General features: G+C 47.2%; 1 protein-coding gene across 10 annotated transcripts in view; it reads right to left on the bottom strand.

Annotated features, from left to right (window-relative positions):
- macf1a (microtubule actin crosslinking factor 1a) overlaps positions 1–24513 on the bottom strand; it is a 203567-nt gene that overhangs the window by 42548 nt on the left and 136506 nt on the right. For all 10 annotated transcript variants that reach the window (XM_084563044.1, XM_084563040.1, XM_084563038.1 and 7 more), the window contains 10 exons: positions 23735–23973; positions 23510–23639; positions 22338–22537; positions 21976–22203; positions 21609–21885; positions 20782–21380; positions 20451–20639; positions 20155–20361; positions 18856–19173; positions 18573–18755 (listed from right to left, as the gene is read on the bottom strand). In XM_084563044.1, coding sequence (XP_084419170.1) covers positions 18573–18755; positions 18856–19173; positions 20155–20361; positions 20451–20639; positions 20782–21380; positions 21609–21885; positions 21976–22203; positions 22338–22537; positions 23510–23639; positions 23735–23973 — 2570 coding nt within the window. The remainder of the gene's footprint in view (positions 1–18572; positions 18756–18855; positions 19174–20154; positions 20362–20450; positions 20640–20781; positions 21381–21608; positions 21886–21975; positions 22204–22337; positions 22538–23509; positions 23640–23734; positions 23974–24513) is intronic.

The raw sequence follows: 24513 nt of genomic DNA, 5'->3' as shown, positions 1-24513 counted from the left end.
AGAAACCCTGAGGGTAGTTTCCCATAAGCAGCGAACGAAACCCCCCTGCTCCCTCTTAGCATCATATTGCAACAATTTAAAGCCCTACTACTGAAACACAACTAGCTAATTATGGCGTCTGCATAACTTCACCCCCCCACGTATACTTTCCATGCCATGTCTACATCAGTTATTCTCTCGGCTACCTGACCCAATTCTTTTTTCCATGCTACGCCTCCATGTGCCCAACATGTCCACGTCTAATGCATTCATTGCTAAAAACAGATTTTTGCTCTTCGGCTAGCAATAGCTCTCCTAGTAGGCTAAATAGATCAATAGCCCACGATCTCTGCGGTTCAATTTAATGCACTCTCTTCACTTGGAACTGTATTTATGCCAATTCAAAATCAATTACTGCGGTTTTAGTGCTTTTACTAAAGTCCAAATAGATAAACATCACAACCAAACTGCACCAGCAGCACAATGTTCTAGGTTAAACACATATTAAGTTCTGTAGAAGGAAATTTATAGAAAACAAATCAGGCATCAAGCATACCTCTGACTGTGCATCAGTGTCGAAACAAGGCAATGCAGCAGATTCGTTCTCTGCTTTAGAGCTCGCTTCTGATTCTACGAGGAGGTCTGTGGGGCTGTCCGAGCCCCCTGTCTGGGGCTCGTCTTCCTGGGGCCTACAGGTTTGTACCCGACTTGTTTCTGTCTGTGTAAAAAGGTTCTGTAGAAGGCCAGGTTCAAGCTGGTCCCAGGATTGGTCTCTGAGTGGAGGAAAGTCCAGAGCAGAGCCATCGGACTCCCAGTCGCTGTCTCCCGTCATAGAGCCGAGGACAAACTCCACTCCTTCCATCCCAGACTGGGTCCCTTCAGAGTACGAGTCCAAGTCTAGCTCCTGAGTATCTTCACAGGCTGAGCCGACATCTGAAGGGCCGGGCTGGGGCCGTTCAGGTGCCGCCATGTAAACAAAGCTGTCAGGAGAAAGGAAGGATCCCTCCTCCTCTGGATCTTGGCAGCAAGGTGGTTTAAAGACGGGACTTGGAGGAACAGAGTCCACAATTGGGGAGGGAGGGCAGTCGCTTGGGCACTGAGGGGGCGCAGAAACAGCCAGGTAAACAAAACTATCTGATATCACAAAGGCCTCTGAGTCTTTACTATCCAAACCTGCACCACAAGAGTCAGATTTGGGCGTCTGAGGTAAAGAGGATGGGGGTGTCGAGTCTAAAAGATCGGGGTGTATGTGCGGAACAGAGTCTGATTTTGGGGTGCTAGCTGTCATTTCTGCTGTAGCCTCCAGATCTGGGTCTTGATCTGGCATGTCCGATCCTGAGGCTACATCTGCAGGGACAAGTAAGCCCTCAGTCTCCGAAGCAAAGGATGTCCCTTCTGTGTCACATGTTATTGTCATGAAAGGCTCACTGAGATCTGAGGGGACTGGATCTTCTTGACAGGAAGTTTGAACGTCAACATCCTGTGTACATTCATTGTCGATTTCTTTTTCGGCCGTGTCCTGAGGCTCAAGGGAGTGATCCATGAGAACTCCCTCGCTACTGTCCAAACTTGGCTCAGATTGGTCACACACATCCCACTCGGTTCCTAACTCCTCTTCTTCCTCTTTTAGTTCCCCTTCGTCCTGCCCAATCTCCTCCTCCGCACGCTCTACATCCTCAGTGTAAGGGTTCAGAGGGCTTGGAGACGGAGAGGAGGCTTTTTCGTCGTAATCCTCACCATCGCGCTCTGACGATGCCCCGCTATCCAAGTCTGTTTCAGTCTGTGCAGGTTTCTCTTGTTCACAATCAGCCTGAGTGACGTTACTAATAGCAGTCCTGTCCGGTTGGGACATGTGGACTCCACTCGAGTCCGACTCCAGTTGCTGGCCTAGAGCAGAGTCCGTTGGGTAACTCAACTCTTCCTCCTCTACCAACGCCTTCTCCTCATCACTAAAGCTAATGTCACAGTCTTCATCAATGAAACCATGCTCCTTTTCATGGTCGCGTGCTTTCATCAAGTTTTTAATTTCTTCTATTTGTGCAGAATCATTTAAATCGGCATCGTTTGTAGTTTTTTCTAAACCAGGGGAAATGCTGTCAGGCTCTGTGACGTTCACTTCATCAAGAGGGAGAGTTCCTTCAAAATCTACCCAGGCACTCTTTTCTTCTTCTTCCTCTTCGATCTCCTCTTCCTCCTCCTCTAAACAAGGAAGCGTGTAGGGATCAAGAGGGTCAGGATCCACACTCATCTCCACTCCCTCTGCTCCTTCATCTTCTTGACACTGCCTCTCCAGCTCAAGGAAAAGGTCATCTGACTCAGCTGCTGAGCTGGGGCAAGGTGAGGCACTGGGGGCCCCGGGGCCTCCAAACCCTGTAGGGGGTGTCAATACAGGCCATTGTCCAGAAGAGCCAGTTAAATCCCAACCCTCTGATTCTAGAGGTTCCCTGTGCCAAGACTGGTCAATTATCTCCCTATTCTCCAATTTAAGTACCGCCTCCCACTCTTTTTCCTCTCTCTGAGCTCTCTCCTCTTCTGCCCTATCCCTTTGTTTTTTCCACGCCTCCTCCTCCTCCTCCTCCTCCTCCTCCTCCTCCTCCTCCTCCTCCTCCTCGGTTATGTTCATGCAGTCTCCGGGCTCATCGTCTTCAAGCTCCTCAAGTATCCTGCGCTCATCCTCCTCAAATTTGAGTTCAGATGCTGTGCGTTCTCGGAGATCTCCGCCCTGAGCGCCCCATCCGAGCAGCCCCTCATCACCTCCCTCCTGACTGATACAGGGGGAGAGAGGCAGACCTCCATACACTAGCCCCTCTTCCTCCTTCAAGAAGGGAGATGGGGGGTCTAGTAGATAAAGTGACTCTTCGTCTGTGTGGTTATCATCACCCAAAAAGGGAGGCAAAGGGGGAAGAACGGGGAAGTTGTGTCTCAACCCGACCTGAGTCCTTTTCCCCGTTGTTATACTACGGGGCCAGGTGCGAGCCTTGGTAGGGGGGCAGAAGACTGGTTTTGGGGGGATGAGTGGGGCATTATCCCCTTGGTCCTGGTCCAAAAGAGGAGAATCCCTCTCTGAATCTGAAGTCTTAATGGACTCAACAGGCTCCTCTGGGATCTGCTTAATTCCAGCTTTAGAAGAGCTGGCAGTCCGTCTGTGCTCCCCCCTTTTATTGTCTATCTGTCGAGACACACTGGGGCTATGCTGTGGTGTATTTCCAGAAACGTGGGGCGCTTGGCTAAAGGCAGGTAACCGTTCTTTTGAAGGAGATGGCGCCGCATGAGTCGACTTCTGCTGCTTCTGCAGCATGGGATGAACCTGCTTTTGCCTGCTGAGCGGATGCTGCTGGAGAGGAGGCACGGCGCTAAGTGTGGGTGTTAAAGAAGGTGAGGTGGAGACAGGAGGAGTGTGCGGTGCAGACGATAAAGGGGAGGGGGTGTAAGGGGGTAAAGGCGTGGAGGATGTGGGGGTGGATGGGGGGAGGTGAGAGGGAATGGGCTGCAGAGGAGAGAGAGGAATCCCGGCCCCAGACAAACGTTTCTCTGCTCCCTCAGCAGACGAGAACTCCAGTCTTTCTGCAAACTCAGGATAACTCGGAGGCATAAAGGCTTTCCAAGACCGCCGGTTTGGATTGTCCTTCTTATCGCCGCCTTGATGCCGCCTCTTAGCCACCGCAGCCACGCCACCAGATCCAGATGAGGACGGAGCAAGAGGCAAACCTGATCCTGGAAGGCCAACTGGAGGCGACATAATCTGAAGATCACCGGTTAGCTTCAGGGCATCAAAGATTACCCTCTCGTCTAGTTTCTTGACTCCTCCGGCGTTATCGGCATTCCTGGAGACAAAGACGCCACCTAGATCGGCGCCAATGGTGCCGTTGCTGGATAGCGTACTTCCCTCTCCTCTCACCTCCCCACCAGAGCCCAGCGTACTCCTGGAAGGTTGACACAGTTTGGTCCCTTGGTCAATCTGCTCATTGATACGCATGGTGTCATAAATGGATCGCTGGGGGACGTAGCAATCCTCTATGTATGCCTCCTCCTCGTCACCTTTTCCAAGGCAGCGAGGGTTCTGCCTCAGACAGTCCGGACGGCTCAGGGGCTTTCCCATTATGCCAAAGAAAAACCCTGCAGTGGCTGTGATTTAAGGTGCAGGTATGACGCCGCACTTACAGAAATGAATCACACAATAAAGGTGGAGTCCTTGTCCTTTGAAAGGTCACAAGTATAATAATCCCCAAAAATGAGACAGTCCATGCGGCTGCATTTCCCAAACCCTTCAGGTTTCACATCCTAAAACCAGTTTTCAAACATTATCATCCACAGTATATGCATATTCTCACGTCCTCGACTATGTCACTTCAACAGTTGAGTGTTTCCGTGGTCTTTCCGAGATGCTGTGTGGCATCAGCGAGGGAGTTAGAGAGACAACACTCCCCCTCGGCACCATATTAATCACCAGCTCTGTTTGTTTGAAACGCTGTTAGGAATGAGAGAGGTGGAGGAAGGGAAAGGAACAGTCATCATATCCCTGCCTGAGAGTCCAAGGTGAGGTGAGCGCCGTAAAGATAACATCCCTTTGTTTGGGTATCAAAAACGCAAAGTGCTGCCCTCTCCTTCATGTCCAAGCACATGCAAATCATTCCTTGAGTCTTTTACTCCCCCCTCCACCTCCACCAAACTCCTGCCTCCTTCCTTCCTTCCTCGTCTGCTCTCTTCACTGTGGCACAACAGGAAAAGGCAGAAAGGGCTTGGACAACTTCTCAGACTCAGTGAGAGGCAGGCAGGGAAGTGTAAAAGTCTCCTTTTAAGGTGAGAAAACCCACTCTGTGTTATATAAAAGAAAGGCTGCGTGGGGTGCAATGAACAGGAAAGAACGATACTCCACGGGTTTGTTTCACTTTTGTCTTCCTTTGTTCAAAAAATGTTTCGTGCAGAACAAAATAAAAAAAATAAAAATGAATGACATAAATTACAACCGGTAAACGAAAGTCAAAAAAATATAGAAAATGTCTATCCTTCAGAGCTTACTGAGGCAAGAAACCATACTCGAGAAAAAAATACGAAAATAGAAATTCCTTCACCAAGTCACTGCCACTTTGTGGTCCGGTGAGTGTTCAAGCAGTCCACAGCTTTTCTTTTTCTTTTTCTGTCCTCCACTTCCATCACAAAGGATCAGGCTTTTGCGCTTGCAAAACAAAACCTGATTTCTTCAAGACATCTCACCGGCGTGACAACATTCATCATCAGTCAAAGGATATCACCTCCACCCGGCAGTCCGACAGTCCAGTATTTTAAGAAAAACACTAAATAAAGAACAAAGACGAATCCCCATCAGTGTTTCAGTCCCTTTCTTTTATCTTTGCTCTCATTCTCCCTCATCCTCAGATCATCCACAGCTCCGGGGAAGAGGTACAGTAGATCGAAAGCAGGCAGGCTCTTGGAAGCGGGGGGGTGAGGCTGGAGTAAAAGAGGGCACCCGAGAAATAAAGAAGGGGGGTGGATCCTGGACCAGCCAGGCAGGCAAGCAAGCAGGCAGCCGAGCAGGCTAGAGCAGTGAGTCGTGGGACTGTATCCAGAGGGCAAAGTCCCAGACAGCCCTCCCAGCTCTGAGCTTTGCTTTGCTTTGCTTTGCAGCAAGGTCTTCCCCCCTCTCCGGTAGCAGACAATCCCAGGACACGCTCCCTTCCCTCTCGCTCTTTCTTTTGCAGGCTTTCTTTTCTCCGGCTTCTCCCCGACTCCGCACGGAGAATGAAGCAAAGTGCCACGCAATCCCAATTCCTCTTCTTCCCTTTGAAAACGTGTGGGCTCCCCGAGCTTTGCTCTCCCTCTTTTCTTTCTCTCCCAGCCTCTGTTCTCAGGCCACTACACAGCTGAAATGGTTTGCAGCTGCTAAAAAAATCTCCCTCTTTTCCTCTCACTCTCGCTCTCTTGCTGCTCCCCCCTCGCCTGCCTCCCTGCCTCTCTGCCTCTCTCTCTCTCTCTCTCTCTCTCTCTCTCACGCTCTCTCTCTCTCACGCTCTCTCTCTCTCTCTCTCCCTCCCCTACCTCCCTCCCTCCCTGCTCTCTCACTGTTTGTGTTTGAATTCAGCTCCGTTTGTTCTGTTTCCTGCACTGGTATTAAAACACAGGAAGTGCTCCAATCGTGCCGGTTTCCTCTCCCCCGAAAGAAGAAAATAAAAAAATAAAAAGAGAGGGGGGTGAGAGAGACAGAGAAAGAGAGAGAGAGAGGTGTAAGGGAGTTAAATAGCGAGAGAAAGGGAGGCAGCGTGCTAAGAGGGGGCGTGGATTCAGAGAGAGAGATAGATAGAGGAGGATTTTGTTTATTAGCAAAAAAAATAGTGGGATGCGGCCGATTATTCAACACAAAGCAGGAAGTAACGTTCTGCTGTTAATACTAAATAAATAAAGGAGGAAAAATATAGAAAGAGAATGAATTAAAATGCTTAATTATACTGTAATATAACCCAGATGACTTTGGGCTTTTAAAAATATAATATATACAGTATCCCGCCACTGTTGCCAGGTTTGTGAGAGGAGAAGAGAAGCGGGCTAGCTACATTCATCACATCTTTGTAATCCACTCTTAATTCCCTCGAGGGCAAAGAGCCTCCTCCCCTCTGGAGCAAGAAAAACACCCCCCCAAAAAACAGGGAAATGATACAGAGTCAAAGAAAAAGAAAGAAAAGAGGTGAGGGAGAGAGGGTGGGACTGCGAGCTGACGGCAGAGAAAGAGGCTTATCGGTAATGAGCTGTCTTTTTTTTTTTACCCCCTCTCCTCCCAAAAGCAATAGTCCAGGGAAGTGTCCCGTTTTAATTCACGCCGTTATTTCCTCTTTTCCAGGTGAGCTGTGGTTTTTAAGTCCTGGTAGTACCGAAGGCGCTGTTAGTGTAAAAAGAAAAATGAAAAGAAGCTACAGACGCACAAAAAGTCTGTGATATTCACAGGCTCCACTTGTGCATTCCCGTCTGCGCCTCCACTGAAATCCAATCTGGCTGACTGACTGTGTGTGTGTGGTTGTGTGTGTTCGAGGGAGACACCGAACTGAGGGGCCCGTAGGAAAAGGGGCCGTGCATAAAAAAAAAAAAAAAAAGAAGAAGAAACAGGACAGGAGCAGGAGGAGAAGGAGGAGGGGGGTTGTTGCTGTCTGTTTCTTCAGGATGGCATACAAAACCTCGGAGCAGCCACCCACTCAGACAGAAGGGGGGATAGCAACAAACATGGCAACCTGCAGCCACGGAGCAGAGGCAGGGAACTTTATTGTTTTTGTCTTCTCACACAGAGTCCTCAGTGGCGGTCGTGGAGGTTTCTCCTCCTCTTTCTTCTCTGTTTTTGAGGAAGTCTTGTTTGTTTAAAGCCGCCTGGCCCGGAGTCCGACTGATCTCTCTCCCTCTCTCTCTCTCTCCTTTGCCTCTGGCTCTCTCTTTCTCAACTGTTGCACAGAGCAGCCCGTGGCCTGCATGTCAAATATGCTAAATACTCCACTCTTTCTTTTTAACCGCCCTCCCCCTCCAAACACCTACCCTCCTCTCTCTCTCTCTCTCTGTCAGTTGCGCTGCAGCTGTCATAGCCGCGTCCAAGGCAAACGTCTTTATAGAAACAAAAGGGGTTTGTCGCTGGTTGTGCTGCACACGCCCACGAGCACACATGCAGAGCTCGCAAACTCTCACGTGACCCCCACGGCTAACCGACAACCCCGTCCTAACACACACAGACACACACACACAGCGAGCATTTGAATATGAGGAGCATTCACAGATGTGCTCCAGCGACCAGGAGAGAGGGAGAAAGAACCAAAATAAGGAGGACGAAGAGGGACCGATAAACGGATTAATCTTGTTTAATTAGCTCATTTGAATAACGCCCTTTGCCCTGCCCCATTGACTACTAGCAAAGTCCGTGCCTCCACCCATGACCCCCCATGATCTGTTTAAGATTAAACTCGATTAGTCAGTTCCCCTGCGGGTCCCGTGCTCCCCTCCCAGACTATGACTTCCATTCATTCCTCAGCCGTCACGGCCCGTTTAGGAGTCAACTGACGGGAAGGTTGTTTAGAGAGGAGCACACCGACGTAAGGATTAGCGGTTTAATTTTCCCACGGGCGTCGTTCCGCGCTGCAGAACTTTACGCCGCGCGCCGCTGTGCGTGTGGGTCCCGGCATCCACTAAACGGCTGGTTATTCACGCATAAAGCCGTTCAGGGTTGCGTCTGAGCTGAAGGCTCGTCCCGCCATCGCCTGCGTCTGGAGGCTCGAAACCACTTAGTGCAGCTAAGTGACATAAACACAAACACAGGTGGAGGGCATAGAGTAGGTATTATTGACTTTTCTGGGTCGTTTATTTGCTCATGGGGGAACACCTGTCGATGGAAAAACAGACTTTTTTTCCTGGTCTCGTTTTTGTTTTCCCCCCTGAGCCGAGAGCAAATCTAAAATCTAACTCATTTAATGTCATTTTCTTCCTCAACATGTTGTTTTTCAATCTCTATTCGTCCGTCACGCTCTCACCTTCTCCCTGGCAGCAGGAAAAAATAAAAAAAATGTGTCTGCCATCTCTTTCCCATCCGTGCTTTCACTCTCCAGACACACCCGCCTCCTCCTCTCCAACTCTCAGAGCTGGTTTTATATTAACCAGCATTTCACCTGCCTGTGTGTGTGAAAGCATTTATTGTTCCTCCTCAGACAGAGACACAAAGAGAATCCGGGCAAACACACACACAGAGCGCTAAGGAAGAGAAAAAGGCATGTACCTCCTACATGGAGCTCAATAAGTTTAATAAAACACACCTGTCTGTCATCTGCACGCCGACGGTCAGAACAGCAGGCTCACACTTTGCACATTTGGCACATTTTTGTTGCCGATTTGCTTCGTGTGTGTGTGTAACTACTTCAATTTAACGGTAAATTAGCCTGCACACACACACACATTCTTTTAGCCTAATAAAAACCTCACACTTTCCCCGGGCCGAGCTTGTTTTCGTTCAGCTGGCAGCCAGCAGTCAGATGCAGTTTAATGTCCGTGTGTGCGATTAACGCAGGAAGGACTTTTCCACGTTATAAACACTTTGGAGGTCAATTCTCCGCGGCGGTTTACACCATTTGAGTTTCAGAGTGGTAAAAATAGGCTTCTCCTCTCTCCTCTCTCTTTTTGTTTTTGTCGGCGACCTCCCCTCGTCTCCCCGCACACACACAAACCAACACCTGTGAGGCAGCCTGCTGAGGAGTGTCGACTCTAGAGGTCGTCTCTTTCTCTTTTTTTCTCTCGCGTGCACAGACCTCCACCTCCTCTCGTCTTTTTCTTTGAGCCTCTTCCACCTCCTACACATCGACACAAAAACACCTGACTCTCACAGGGATCTAAATCTTCTAGTCCTTCAGCAGACCAGAGCATATGTAGTAACAGTCTGGTTTTGAGTCACACCGGCGCGCTGGGGTGCACTTCAAACGTCGGTCACTTTTGCCGAAATCACAATATCACACACAAAGAGAAAAGACGTCCGAGTGGATGGTTCGTAGGAGGCAGGAGGAGGGAGAAGTTTCCGCCTCCAGACACTGAGAGACGTGAACGAGGAATGCTTCTTGCAAAAGAACTATACTACTTTCTTTGGTGCACAGTAATACCATATATTTAATTTAATATATAAATAGTTTTTTCCCCAAACATATCTGCTTCAGATTTACGCTTTTCTTGATTTTCCTTTAATAGAAAGTAATATTTCTACTCAGCCTCAACACAATTTTAATAAAGGAAACTAAAAAGGTGCTCACATACAAACAGGACGACATTCTGCAAACAATAAGTTAGAATTCCTGAACATATTTCCTCAGTAGAACTAAACAAGTCAACTTCTCCATCTTGTGTATATATATATTTTTTATTACTTGAGCCCAGTCCTCCTCTGTCTTCAGACACTTTCACTTTCTGGTAAAAGCTTTGAAAGGAGATTGAAAGTCTAAAGCATAACACCTTAATCATAACAGAAATTTCCAACCTCCACATTTTCTTGAAGGCTTTTTTTCTTTATCTCCTTCCAATAAAGCATGTACTCTATTCTCAATCGCTTCAATTTGTCTCAGTATTCCTGCGGCACATATTTAATATTTATGATATGTGGCAGTAAGGCAGGACCCCTACAGTGTGTCATGAAATTACATTTTACCACACTTTTTTTTAAATCCTAAAGAATTTTGATCAAGACACAAACACTTATTTTAAGTAAAAAAATGATGAAAAATATTTAAAACATTCGTCCTTGTCCTTTTTGGACATGTTTCACGTGAATTTAGGTCAGGACAAATATTTAGATTTTCACTGAACTGAGTAAAAAAAAGAGGGTGAAAACAGACGGAGGGAGAAGGCTGAGCCGTGGCATGCCTTTCTAATTCACAACAGCTGAAACAATACAGGACCTGAGAGCAGGGAGGCCAAGACATTACACACACACACACACACACACACACCCACCCACACACACATCACACGCATGCGTTGACTCACACCATCCCAGACATATTTAGATCATACAAGCCCGAGACGTAACAGTCCCTCTCTTTCTCCATCGGTCACAGATGCATACAGAAGTAAACGATTTATGTCTGCATAAATACATTTTTGTGTGTCTGTGTGTGTGTTTGTGTGTGTGTGTGCCAGCAGATTACAGGAAAGTTTAGCCGTACAAATCAGGTTATATGATTAGAGAAACTGCGTTAGCGTGATCCAATCAGCCCCTCGGAGAGACAAAACAAACACGGCAGAGACAGAAATAAGAGCGGGACACTCGGATATAGATATCAGACGCGCGCACACACACATACACATACACACACACACACACACATGAATAGCCCGTATCACACTCTAACAAACAAACAAACACAGACACCATAAAGAATCCCAGAAAGATTTAGAGACGCAAAACAAGCAGAAAGGAAGGAGACAAAGAAAGCAGTCCAGGAAAATTCTGAGAGCCGGGATGACGAATGACTTGGATTAGCCGGGGGAGTCATGGGAGGGTTACCGGGTTCTGACACACTGAACTCTTCTCACTGCACACAACTTTAAGGTTTGAATTAGACTAATTAAACCAGAGAAAACAGGTTAACTCAAGAGTCCTGCTTAAAACACTTGCTGCATTCATAATACCAGGTACCTATATGTTGTAGTTCTCTGCAGATTTCTAAAAACACATTTTCTTTCAGCATGGTTGGCAGTCAGACTTTAAACGGTGGATGCAATGCTAAGAGTTTTATGGCCTGGGTACAACCAGACCGTCATCTAAGAACTACCCGCAACAACTCTGGTGTCTGGGTCCAAAAATTGCACTCGATCACACCGCACAGATGACAGTCATCAGTCATCGAGGGCATAACCATATACCAGCAGGTGGCAAAGGTCTGGATTCAACATTCAAACGATGAAACAGGAAGAGCCGCTATTAGCTGGGAGGCTAGGAAGCTAAAATTAGCTGCAAAGAGTTCCTGAATCATGTTGATCAGCTGGCCTACAGTTTATTCACTCTAGAGACGATCATGTCGTCGGGAAAATATTTGCAGATCTGAATGTTCGGATAAAATGGGAGGAGTCTAATCTGTGCAGCAAATTAGCGAGATCCCCTCCAACAAACTTTGCAGAAACCGATGACCAGACCCCAGAACACAGCCGACCGTTGGCTCGGTGGCTTAAACATCTAATTTACAATCTGAACTTTAAATGTGTAAGCAGTGTTTTAGGTCAGACTGAGACACATTCCAGCGTCACAGCATGAAGCAAAGACAAGCAGGGAGCTGCTGGCCCAGTTTAGCTCGACTTCTACGCCCGCCATTAAATAGCTGCTGACACAGTCGGTGCGGGGAAGGACAGTGAGTCACGGGCTTCCAGATCCTCTGAGGACTGAACACTACAGGATGATGAGGTGGAAGGAAAGACGAAGAAGAAAGAAAAGGAGGAGGAGGAGGAGGAGGAGGAGGAGGAGGAGGAGGAGGTGGCGGGGTGAAGACAGGGGAGGCGTGCAGTCATGATTTAGGACTGAGATTTATTTTTTTTTTTTTAACAAACATGTGCACAAAGACACACACACTCCTCCTGTGCTGCTGTCACCCAGACTAACCAGCCCTTCTCAGGAATGTCCATCTGCAGCGACGGGGTTTAGAGCCTCTCTCCTAACGCCCCTCCGCTAAACCACCAGTGAGTAAATGTGTGTTCTCATCGCACCCAGAGACTATGTCAGCTGCTTAGGGTCGCGGCGAGCCAGGGGCATGCAGAGAGATGTTGATGCCACACCCCGATGTGTGTGTCTACTTGTGTGAGCGCGAGGGTGGGGCGAGGAGACAGCTGAGATTCCGGTTGCAACCCGAAAAAGACTGGAATTAGAAGCATCCTCTGATACAGGGTGCGCAGACACACACACACACACACACACACCTCTCATCAGGCCACGGAGCAACCCTAAATACAAACACAGATTCCACAGTAGCACATATGTGCAGACAGGACGGCCCGGTATAAACATGTACATGATGAATAGCAGATATCTGAGTGAGAGACATTCCTTTGTGGCTTTGTTGTTGTTTTTAAAGATGCAGGTTTTTAAATTAGCGCCAAATCAACAGCTGAGTTTTAACACATGCTAGGTTAGCAGCATGGCTGCATCAGTCGGTCAGCAACTAGAATGATAATCCAGTCATTCAAAACACTTTCATGACCATGTTAGCATGAAATGGAATTACTTTGGCCCTTAATTCTTCATTTTAATTTGATAAGACTACTGTGTAGTGCTACTTAGCCAAACGAAGTATCCTAGCATGCTAATAACAAAGCATTATAATGTTGATGTTAGCCTTTAGCATCGCTCTGCCTGATCACACTCTCCTAAAGCTGTGTGTCTATCTTATTTTGAGAAATATAAACCTACTTTTGTTTCAATTTAACAAAAGGAACAACACACATCGATCAGGCATAACATTATGACCACCTTCCTAATATTGTCTAGGTCTCCCTTGTGCCTCCAAAACAGCTGTGACTCATTAGAGAATGGACATGGTCCTTCTGAGGGTGTCCTGTGGTGTCTGGCAACAGGATGTTGTTAGTGGGGGACCTTTGAGGGGAGGGGCCTCTGTGGATCATCCCACAGATACTTGATGAATTTGGGATCTAGTGAATTTGGAGGCCAGGTCAACACCTTGTGCTGTTCTTCATGTTTTTTTTTTTAGTTGTTCCTAAATTGTTTTTTGTGTGTGTGTCTGTGTCAGGCTGCATCCTGCTGGGGATGGCTGCTGCCATCAAGGAGTGTCATTGCTATGGGGTGGGGGTGTCTGGTCTGGTCTAGGTGGGTGCTACATGTCTAAGTAACATCCACACCAATGAATGCCAGGTCCAAAAGTTTCCCAGCAGAACACTGAATTATCACAAGATGGTAAATGTTATTTACTTCTGCTGTCAGTGGTTTTAATGCTATGGCTGATCGTGTATTTTCACTCTAATCAACCTTTCCAAACACTTTTCTTAAGTTCAACAGTTTCAGTTTAGTCTAAATTTAGTTTTTTTTTTTTTCTGTTCAACAATCAGACATTTGTTGCTTCCAGCCTCTTCCTCAGTTCATCACACACACTTGATTGTTTAGCAGAAACACAGAGGAGCCTTTTGAGGCCCGGACTGTTTTGCATATATTGCGGTGTAGCAGGGATTCTCAATACAGAGACAAAGAGTTAGAGGAGAAGACTGCTCCCTCTGCCTCATTGACCCAGTACGTCTACTGTGAGATCACTGTTGGGAAGTTTAAACAATAATCCGACAACGTCACCACCCACTCCCATGACCCCTCATCCCCTGGCTGGCCTCCACCCATGCCCAGACACACACACAAACACAAACACACACACACACACACACACCTCATCCTGAGCCCCCTCGTCTTTTTAAGCATCGGCATGACATCATCCCTTTGGATTGGAAACGGGGTCTGGTGGGGGAGGGGGACGGGGGACGGAGAGAAGGGGAGAGGGGTGGCCTGGTCTGTTTTGGAGCCAGACAGACATGTTTAGTTTTGAAATGAGCCGAGCTGGATCGGTTACACAGAGAGAGAGAGAGAGAGAGAGGGTAGAGGGAGGTAGAGACGAAGCAGGAGAGGAGAGTCTTTATAAAAGTGAATGACGGACATTTTCACATCTATTCCTCTTCAGACTATTAGCAGAAGACCGAGGCAGAATATAGATATAATACAGAGAAGAGATAAACATTAAATGGAGTCAGATAGAGGACAAAACCAGAATCCAGAACATGGAAACCCCTCTCTCTGTTATTCCCCTCTATCCCTTCCTCCCCTTATCTTCCTTCTGCATCCGTTATTCGGCCTCGTGATCCCACTCCCCTCTTTCCGTCTTTTTCCTCTATTCCTGACAATATCCACCCCTGCCACCCTCTCCTCATTGCCCTCCTATAAATACCCCTCTGCCCCCAGATAGGATGACAGACCATATTTTATTTTTTTCTTCTATGCTCTTCATACTCCCACAGACAGTAGCTTTTAGACACCCAGCACCCGGCCTGTCTTCGCCTCAGCTCACAGCTCGCAGCTTTAACATCTTCAGCGAGGGAAAAAAATAATTATAAGACCTACATTCGATGAGGCCTCATCATAAATAACCGGAGTATAATGAATAAATAAAATGAAATAACACACACAGGGACATGCACACAATGGGAGGACACCTCTTTGCGTGTCCTCGTGTTGTTTGTTTTGGTTTAATGATTCATGAGCCTCTTGGCAGCTGTAATGCAGTAATTTCACACTGGGATTAATGGACTACTCTATTTATCTCCGCTAACAAGCTTTTGAGGATGTACTTTGGAAGAGCAGTGCTTAAAGCCAATGTCAGCGGGCTAACACGCACACAGCAACAATGAAAGTGTGGTAACCGCGTTCAACCTTCTTATTGTGCAGCAAATTGGACGTTAACTTGTGTAAAACTGATGGAAATGTTATTTAATCATAAACCAAATTATTGGACATATAAATTTGGATTTGTTGAAGTAAAAGGTATCAGCCAAAGAAAATAAATGTTTCTATCAAGATTTTTAAATCAAAAAACACGAAAACTACATGGGAAGGGCCTTTATACTAATAAATACTTAAATACTTATTTTTATTTATTTATTTTGCACTTCACCAATAATTTTCCAAGTAAGTGTTTATCCCTTTCTCCCTTCAAGTTCATGGAGTTTGCTCAGGAACATTCATTAAAATCTTAAAAGTGTTAATATTGCAGATTTCAGACTTGTGTCTCTTTGGCGACACCTATGGCAACAAGTGGTAACTGCAGGTATGTAAACTGTATGTTAGCTCCGCCCCCCGTCTCTGGTAGGAGTTTGTCTCCACAGACAGTAAACCCCCGTGCACATACACAAAGCAGTTCCCTCATCATTCCCTTTTCTTTGTAACTGACGCCGCTAATGGACGTTCCAGGCTCCGGTTGCCTTGGTGACGGTCTTTTTAATTTCCCATCCCACACTGTGAACCAAGAGTCTGGACGGAGCTAGCTCTCCTTGATGTCACCGCTTTCTATTTTAAAAGAAAATACCCTCAACGCCACTGCACCATCTGGGTTCACCTGAGCAAGGAGAGTTAAATTTGTTCTCGCAGCTTGTTCTGACATCATCCAGGCAGAACTTTTTTCTCATGTGGTGTCCAGTTACTGTTCTGTGATTGGTCAGAAATTGAAAGTGGGCGTGGTTAATGCGGAAAAGCAGAAATGCTAGCAGCCAGTCTGTGAGCTCCCAGATGCTAATGTTAGCGGCGTGACCGCTAATCTCTCCAGGTTAGAGATTGTCATACTGTGTGTGGGTACATGCTGAATGAACGGTGTGATCCGACATCTGAAAAGTGCCTCTGGTCGTCCATCTCCTGCATTTCCCACAATGCTTAGCGCCTGTGACGTATGCTGCAGTGGGAGGGGCCTATGAGGACTTCCCTGAAGATCGGCACTTGAGCTTCTCGTGAAGTATAAAAATGACCTGACCAGAACGAACTTTGTTGTTGTTCTTGTTCACCTCAAGAACAAGAACAAATTTCTCTCTTCTCGCAGAGTATGTAACAAGGTTTAGTGGTGGGAACCAAAGTCACTGACGGTGTTTCCCTGCAGTAACTGAATAACTGGGGAACCCTGTGATTGCGTCACATACCACTTCATCGCATCTTTAGTTCAACTTCACGTCGACAAAGGTTTTCCGCCTACCTTTGATACAACTTGCTGAATTTCATTAATATTCATGATCTCTGTTGCCACATGTTGCTAGTCTGCTACCTCATTTGATAGTTATTTAATAATTGTGTTATATTGGATATGTACCGGGCGTTATCAGCTGTCTCTTTGAACCGTCTAAACGCAGTGACTGAAGTATTTCATTGACCTGATTCCACCTGTAAGTCTGCATCATTCATTTAACTACAAAACTCTCATAACAGCTCTGCACAGTGTCTGATCCGCCTCTTTATCTTTTCACAGCTCTGTCTGAATCTTCCCTCTCTCCTTCTCTCAACACCTCGTTATCTCCTCTGTCTGTTTGTTCTCTCTCCACACATTCACCTCATTAGGAGCTCAGCAGGGGAGAGAGAAAAAAGGAAGAAGAAAAGAGGAAGGAACTCAGAAACACGTAAAAGGGATTGAAGGAACACGTACAGGGAAAGGTTAGTAGGTCAAGAGAGGGATGAGGATGTCTGCATAAATATGAGATGGATAAAACGACGGAGAGAAGAAGAAGAAAGATAAGGGACGAGGGCGAAGAGAGAAAAAGAGGTAGTGTCTCACGAAATGGGAAAAAATGTTCTTTGATCCACCCACTCATCTTAAGAACATCTCTCTCTCTCTCTCTAAGGGACGAGCAGGACTCCTACTAAATTCTTCAGATGCATGAAAATGATTAGAGCTCCGTTCACATGATTCATCACTCGTCTTCAATAAAGCACGACCTCGTCGGAGCACGGCGCCGACTGCGGACCGGAGAGGACGGTTACGTGTGTTGCGGTTGTGCGTGGGACTCGTGAACACTCCGCCCGAGCTCTCGCATAGCTGTCTGAAGTGGACAGGATATTACATCATGGAAAGAAAATGTGCTCCTTAATGATAGTAGTCGGGCTGAAAGAGTAGTCTGTGCAACATGAAACAAGAACTGGAGTAAAAGACAAAAAAGACAAAAAAAAAGGTGCCAGCAAAGCACTTCCCTGAGTCTAGCTCATCATGTGGTTTGAGGAATTTCTCTTTAAATGCACAAAAATAAGCTAAAAATGATAAGAAAAGACGTGTATAGTTAACAATTAAGCACCTTGACTGCAAATTTTATTTATGTATGTTGATTTCTCAGAATAATTTGTGCATAATAACTACTTCCTGTCCTGCAAAGAGAAGCTTTTTCCTCGATTTCAGCTTCTTAAATGAGAGATTATGACATTTTTCTATATTTTATGTCCTTCTAAACTGTAAATTGTGGACTTTTTAGATGATTTAAACAGCTTTTCTTATATATTTCACATTTTAGAGACAGTAAAAACCTCATAAATCATCATCAATCAATAGTTCTAATCAATAATAAAGATTAGCCTTTATTTTTATGCACTTCCCTCCCACTAATTGTCAACGTTGCCATTTTTCACATTTCTAATGCGAGAACAATTCATATTATATCATAAACTGGCCAAATTTCAATAACTTGAGCATGTGAAATTAATTTCTTATTGCACAAGTCATCTGTGTTGACTAGCGGTCTGTGTCTTCTAAGTCCCTTCTGTTCAGTTTATTAAACTTAACTGTTGCATTGCGCAAAACCCAGACTACCAACAACATCATGTACTTTACAATACCGGTCAATAAATGTGGTGAAAGCAGCAGCAGCAGGAGCAGCAGCAGTGCAGACATTCCCCGGTGCTTTCAGAGCGCCGAGCTTCACCACAAGAAAGGGAAGGCGGAGGGCAGATCTGGTTCCGTATCAAATATAGACCGTTGTCCATCATTACAGTGACAAGGCTAACCAGGTCAAAACGCTAGGAGAGTGATGCCCGAGGAGGGACGGGTATGCAACGTGTTTATTAGGGGAGACAGAGCAGAGAGAGAGTTTGTGTGTTCTTGTTGGAAATGTTGCAGCATCAGAATTATCCATTAAATAGAAAAAGCTGCGTGATTCAGCAGAGAGATGTGTCACTCAGCTCCACTGCAGCAGCAGCAGCCTCTCTCACAAACACTCACGTCCTTACCTCATGGTCTCTAGAGGTATGAACAAGAGGAAAGGCACAGACCCCCTCAGAGGCTCCACAAATACTGAATGTCTCTATTCATGACACGCACACAAAGAGCCGCGCTCCAAACCACAGCTCATGTTACGCTGAACAAGTTCTGTTCATCTGTGCAAATTCATTTTCAGGCACTTATAAACATTTTAGCCCTGAGTTATTTCAGATTCTTTCAGCTCCTCACACTCACACAGCTAATCAGATATTATAACCAACAGAGAAACATGTGTCTGACAGGCCTAACAGCTATTATGCAGAAAATCACAAAACAAAAACCTTCACATTCATTCTTCTTCAAACATCCATGTTAAGAACAGCAGAGTCCTACCTTGAACTCCTGCAGCTGCTGCTTGATCATCTCCACCTCCGTGCCGACCACGCTCTGTGCGTTCAGGCCGTCTTCTGCCTTTCCCAGCAGGCCTTGCAGCTCAGCCACCAGCCTGTAGAAATCTCGAACCCTGTCTGCAGCATCCTCGATCTGGTCCAACCTGGCCTGGCCACGCTCACTCAGCTGCAGAGCAGGAAATAAAAACGACCGGATTAAACCAACCGAACATTTACATGCACTGAACACGATCATCGTCTCATCTTCTTTTTTTTTTGTCACTCACCTTGCCGGCCTGGCGGCTCAAAGCCTCCGTCTCCCTCCTGAGAGCCAGGAGGTCGGGCGAGGAGCCTTCCCGCCGCAGCATGGTGGTGCACTCTGTGGCATGTCCGTCCAGCTCCGTCCTGAGGTTGGACAGACGGGAGAGGAAGCCCTTCAGGGCATCGGCCTGAGAGGCCAGGGAGTCCGCGTCGCGTCCAACGGGACTGAGGGAGTCCAGCTCGTCATCGAGATCGGCGAGGCGGGAGAAGACATCCCGCACGTGAGACTGGACCTCGCCGACGCCCTGCAACCGAGACTCCAGGGAGGAGCAGCAATGCTCGATCTGATGGAGGAGGAGGAGGAGGAGGAGGTTTGTCAGTTAAATGTTACGTGTTTCAGCGAGAAGACTGTGCTACTACTTTGTGCAAATATGAAAAACACAGAAATGTTTAGATGAAAATCCTTTAATTTAGAGTTTTTGAATCAAAAACAACACGTTAGAGATAATATATGACACACAGAAAGACTTCAAACTAGAAACCTAGATTAACCGGATGAAGAGGAGTCTGTGTGGTAGTTTTATTTTTCTCACTGCAACAGAACATGTAACTGAACCAGAAAATGATGCAACCCAGCCACAAGTAAAAATAGACTTGGTCTGTGTAGGTGCGAGGAAGAGACAGCAGGAGCATTATCTAAGCCTGGATCTGCATCATTTCCTCCAGCTCAGATCTCTGCAACAACGGCATCAGATCAAAAAACAAAACAAACCCCAAACTAAACCATCTCTGAATTATAGCACAGTGTGATGTTTCAGTGCTGTATACAATGAGACCTCCTCTGACCTTAAATGGAACATTTTGGAAGCCCGATTGCAGGAAATAGATGCAACACCGCCGGCTGCTGAATTCTTGACGCTGTGGTTTACATTTCAAACCATGATAAAGTGTTGAATGTCCACACTGGCCATATATGACTACTGTAACTGTAACCAAACTCTCCTGACAGCTATAGTTGTTCTGCTCTCACTCAGCTCACTGTCGCACACCGACGCCCTCTCACACAATGACCCCCCCGGTATAAATAGTCCCTCCAGTTGTACAACAACTCCAGCCTACATAAATTGTTGAGGTTATGTTAATTTACAACTGTTATGGCGTCTTTCGGGACTCTCCTCTCTTTTCCACATCCAGTTCTGCAACGCTTTAACGTCGGTCAAATATGTCTGATCAGGTTTTGGGAGGAGGGATTGAAATCTTAGGATCTGTCACTTTTGCAGATATAATTGTTTAAAATGTCATTATTTGCAAACCTGGCTCCTCACCTTGTCAGTAACGCCGTCATAGTCTTTCTCTGTGTCTTTGGCCTGGTCCTGGAGTCTCTGCGCCCCCTCGGTGCTGCCCCCTGGTGTCTGGGGTGCGTCCTGCACCAGCCCCTGGGCCAGGTCTTTCAGGTAGACCACCTGAGGCTGCAGGGACCTCAGACTCTCCTGCTGACTTCTCAACCTCTCCAGGCTCTTAGCGCTGCATGCCTGAACGGGGGAAGTACAGATGACACACACTTAACATGCCGTCTCTGCTCGGCTTTTAAACAAAACTGAAAAAATAAATAAATCTGTACCTGAGGTCCTAGAGCCTCCTGGACTTCTATCTGGTGCTTGGCCGCCTCCAGCCTCCTCTCCACAGCCTGTCTGCCTTCTTCAAACTCCTTCAGGCGGCCGGCCAGCTCCTCCAGCTGGGAGGTGCGGTTACTGAGCCTCTCACCCAGTCCGTCCACCCTGCGGTTCAGCTGGGCCTTCTCGTCTCGTACCTACAGGAAAAAAACTTGCATCACTTAGCTTTCCAGAGGCTGCTGACACAGTGAACGCACTTAAATGAGGTTTAAAAACACCTGAGCCCGGCAGTTCAGCACATTAAGGAGGTCAAACAGATTAAGGACTCTTGGTGCGTACCTCTTCCTCTCCCATGCAGCACTGCTCCAGTAGCTGATCAGCTGCTGCGTTAAAAGCCTCGAGTAGCGGTTGTCGTCTCTCGAGGTCCAGCGTCAGACCTCGGACCTTCTGCAAGGCTTCATCCAGGGCGGACGAATCCAGCGAAGGTTGGATCTCTCCATCTTTCCCTTCGCACTCTGCTAACCACGGTATCAGCTCGGCCTTGTGCTGCTGGTAAGTTTCTGCTTTGCTCAGAGTGGTCTTCAGCCTGGCCTCACGCTCCGAGATCCTGTGGTTCAGCCCCTCCCAGTCCTGCCGCAACGAGGCCAGGCGGGACTGCAGGGCCGACCGCTCGTCCCCTCCTGCCGGGAGAGTGGCGAGCAGCGACGCTCCCTCGGCCTGGATCAGCTCATAGGAACCCCGCTGGCTGGCGATCCCACGCTGGAGCTCGTCTGTTTGCGCCAGCAGGGAGCGCACGGCCTCCGGCTGACAGGGCAGCGAGGCGGCGGATGATTCTCTGGGATCTGTCTGCCTGTCAAGCCAGGAGCGCAACTCCTCAAACATCTGCTGGAACTGCTGGGTGGATGACAGGGCGGCCTGCAGCTGAGACAGGCCGTCAGCTGAGGGAAGGAAAGCAGAAACGTAAACACCGAAAAACTATTTCAAACAAAAAGGACACATTGGACTTTTCACTGGATTTGTTAGTAGTATCATCTTGGAACCAAAACAACATTCCTGCTGCAGCTTTGCAGAGATTCAGTGTGAAACGGGATATCATCGTTTATTAAAATGACTATTCTATAGAGCTTTATTGCTTGTGTTACATCATCCACATGAACTCCACCAACCTGCTCGCTCCTCTAAACTCCTGAGCGGCCCGCTGACACTCTCCAGCCGTTTACTCAGCTCTTCCTTCAGGTAGGGCTCAGCCACGATGGCGCTCAGCTCCTGGCAGAGCCTCTCGGCCTCGGCGAGCTCGGTCCGCCTCCTCTCCAGCTCAGAGCGGATCTCTCCTGTTTCCTGCAGGCGCCGTTTCAGCGCCTCAGGCTGGGCGCTCAGCGATGCCTGGGCGTCTAACCGCTCACCCAGAGAAGAAACACTGGAGGAGAGCTCTCTGAGCAGGGCCTGGGTCAGGCAGGAGAAGAGGAACGTTAGGATTATTTATTTTCAGAGAAGCAACAGAGCCTCATGTCATTCAACTGAGAGCAGTCTTACCTGGTAGCGTTCGCTGGTTCCCTGGGCCTGGTCGATGTGGTTTGACCTCTGTGTCAGTCTGTTTGTCAGGTCCTCCCACTGCTGGGTGATGGAGCCCAGTTCAGTCCTCACCTCCGCTAAGTCCTTGGGGTCCTGAGCAGAGTCACCCGTCTGGGAGAGGATGCCCTCAGCAGACTGGGTCAACTGGTCGAACTGTGGGTGCCGGGTCTCGAACTCACGCAGCATGAACTGAAAGAGGAGAGGTCAGAGGTCAATGAAACTAGTACAGTGAAGTGATATGGATCAGAAATAAAAGGATAAAAACCAGCTGTTTATTGCTGCTCATTATATATATATATATAGATAAACATCTCTGTCTGTACCTGCACTTGTTGTTTCTGCGTGTTGAGCATGTTGGGGTCGATGCTCAGGGGTCCCAGGACGCTCATCATCAGCTCCTTCTCCCTCAGCCACGGACCCAGCTGATTCGCCGCCGAGGCAAAGCTGCCCAGGCGGTCGGCGCACGTCTCGAGCTCCGTCTGTCTCTGGGCTGCAGTCTGATTGGCTGTTTGCCAGCGAGAGTCTGAAGGAAACGATCGGGACGGGCGTTAAAAAAATCAAAAATGCTGATAAATGTGTATTAAATGTGCAGCATCAGGGTAGGACGAACAAACTGATCCGTAAAGATTGAAATCCTTCCTGCTGTGGTGCATTAACGGTGCAATCACCTCTATGTGAGAGACTCACTGTTACTGCATCACACTCATTATATTAACATTTTGCACAACATCTATCCATCCATCCACCCGTTAAGTCATCAGGGACGGAGATGAAACAAATCTCCATGAAGAACAATAGTGGATCTCTTCTTTTTCTTCTTCCTCCACCTCTGACTCATGTTCTGGGCATCCTGTGGCCCACGTGGCATCGTACAGGCGTTATGAAACGTGAAATATAAAAGCTCCTCTTGGATTTCACCTTACGTATTTTCCGTCTCGGTTAACTCATAGGAGGTCCTGGTAAAAATATCAAGAATCCGAGGGAACAAATAGCTCTGACAGGAACACGTCCCACTCTCTCCCTGGAAAGTATTGATCTCACGTCTTCGCCATCTCTTAGAAAAATGTGTGCGAGCTCTGAAGCTCTGAGCCACTTTCTTTTTGTGTCAAGGCGATAAAGATGATGTAACTTTTTCTCTTTCTTCTCTCGGCTTTTAGAGACATTTCTGCGTGATATTTGATCCTTTTCTTACTCTCTTTTCAAATTCATCAGAGCAGATGTGCAGAAACCCGCTGACTCTCACTGCTGAAGCAGATTTCTCTAAACGGATGACTCTTTGTGTTGAGTCCCTGAGGCTCTGTTCTTTCTCTGCATCACTAACTTGCGTCTCCTGTGCATGATACCCCTCCTCATGACTGCTCCAGGCTCTGACACAGTATATTTTCTTCCTAATGATCGTCCACACACCGGTTCCTTTACTTGTTAACCCTGTCCTTTAAGTATTCACCTACAGTATCGCTGTCACGTCTTTATTATTGACATTATCTTCTCATACCTATCTCTTGCAGCTGCTGTCTCCAGGTGTCTGCCTCTGGAGAATCGGGGTTGTCGGCGATCAGTTTCCTCAGCGTGCTCTTCAGCTCCTCCACCTTCCCAGAGTGCTCGGCCAGCTCTGACAGCAGGGCCTGCAGAAGAACCGAACAGAGAGAATGACATGACCTCTTGTAGCTGTAGCTGATAAAAATATATATTTTCAGTTTTAAGAGAAGGGATCTTTTACCTTGTTCTCCTGGGCCTGAGCGCGCACCACCTCCGGTCTGGAAGGGGAGGCGGTCTGCCCCTGCTTCAGGCTTTGCTCTCTGTCCGTCAGCCAGGTCTTGAGGTCCTCAGCGCCCTCCCTGGCCTTCTGCCTCAGCTCCAGTGACGCCTGCTGGCGGCCGAGACGCTCCTCCAACTCCTTGCCCAGGGTGTCATATCGACCGTTCACGTCGGACACCGCTACCTGCAGCTCCGTCAGGTCTGAGGGCAAAAGAAAAGACGGGTAACTAGCTTAGCATGTTAGCGCGCAAGAGAACAGAGAAGCCAAAAGATCTCAGTAAACGAAGTAAAAGAGAGAAGGCTAATAAGAGTTGTAATTGTACAATAAAGCTAGATTTTATTAAGTAAAGACATGATATATAACATTTTTTTAATTGAATTAGTCTGACAGATGTTGTGCATGGACAGAAAGCTGACAGAGACAAGGACAGAACACAGGAAACCAAAGCAACAATGTGGTGGTGGTGGTGGTGGTTAGAGAACTGGTGTTGAAGTCTTGGTTATTTTTAACTATTATTGCTAAAAGTTGAAAACAACAGGGTGCTGTAATTTGCATTTTGGCTTTTTGAGCATGTATGCAGTTTTACTTGTGCAGTGCAATATATTTTATATGAGTTTTTGCTCATCTGTGTAGAGCTGCAGCTGTGAGTCAGTGCAACAAAATCTAATGTGCACTGCTGCTATGTAGCTCAAATGACAATAAACAAGGGTTAAAGAGGAGCTGGGTAAGAACCGACAGAG

Source organism: Chelon labrosus (genome assembly GCF_963514085.1).
Source record: "Chelon labrosus genome assembly, chromosome: 16".
Taxonomy (NCBI): domain Eukaryota; kingdom Metazoa; phylum Chordata; class Actinopteri; order Mugiliformes; family Mugilidae; genus Chelon; species Chelon labrosus.
The sequence above is the reverse complement of the archived record's forward strand: the minus strand, read 5'-3'. Positions and strand labels throughout refer to the sequence as shown.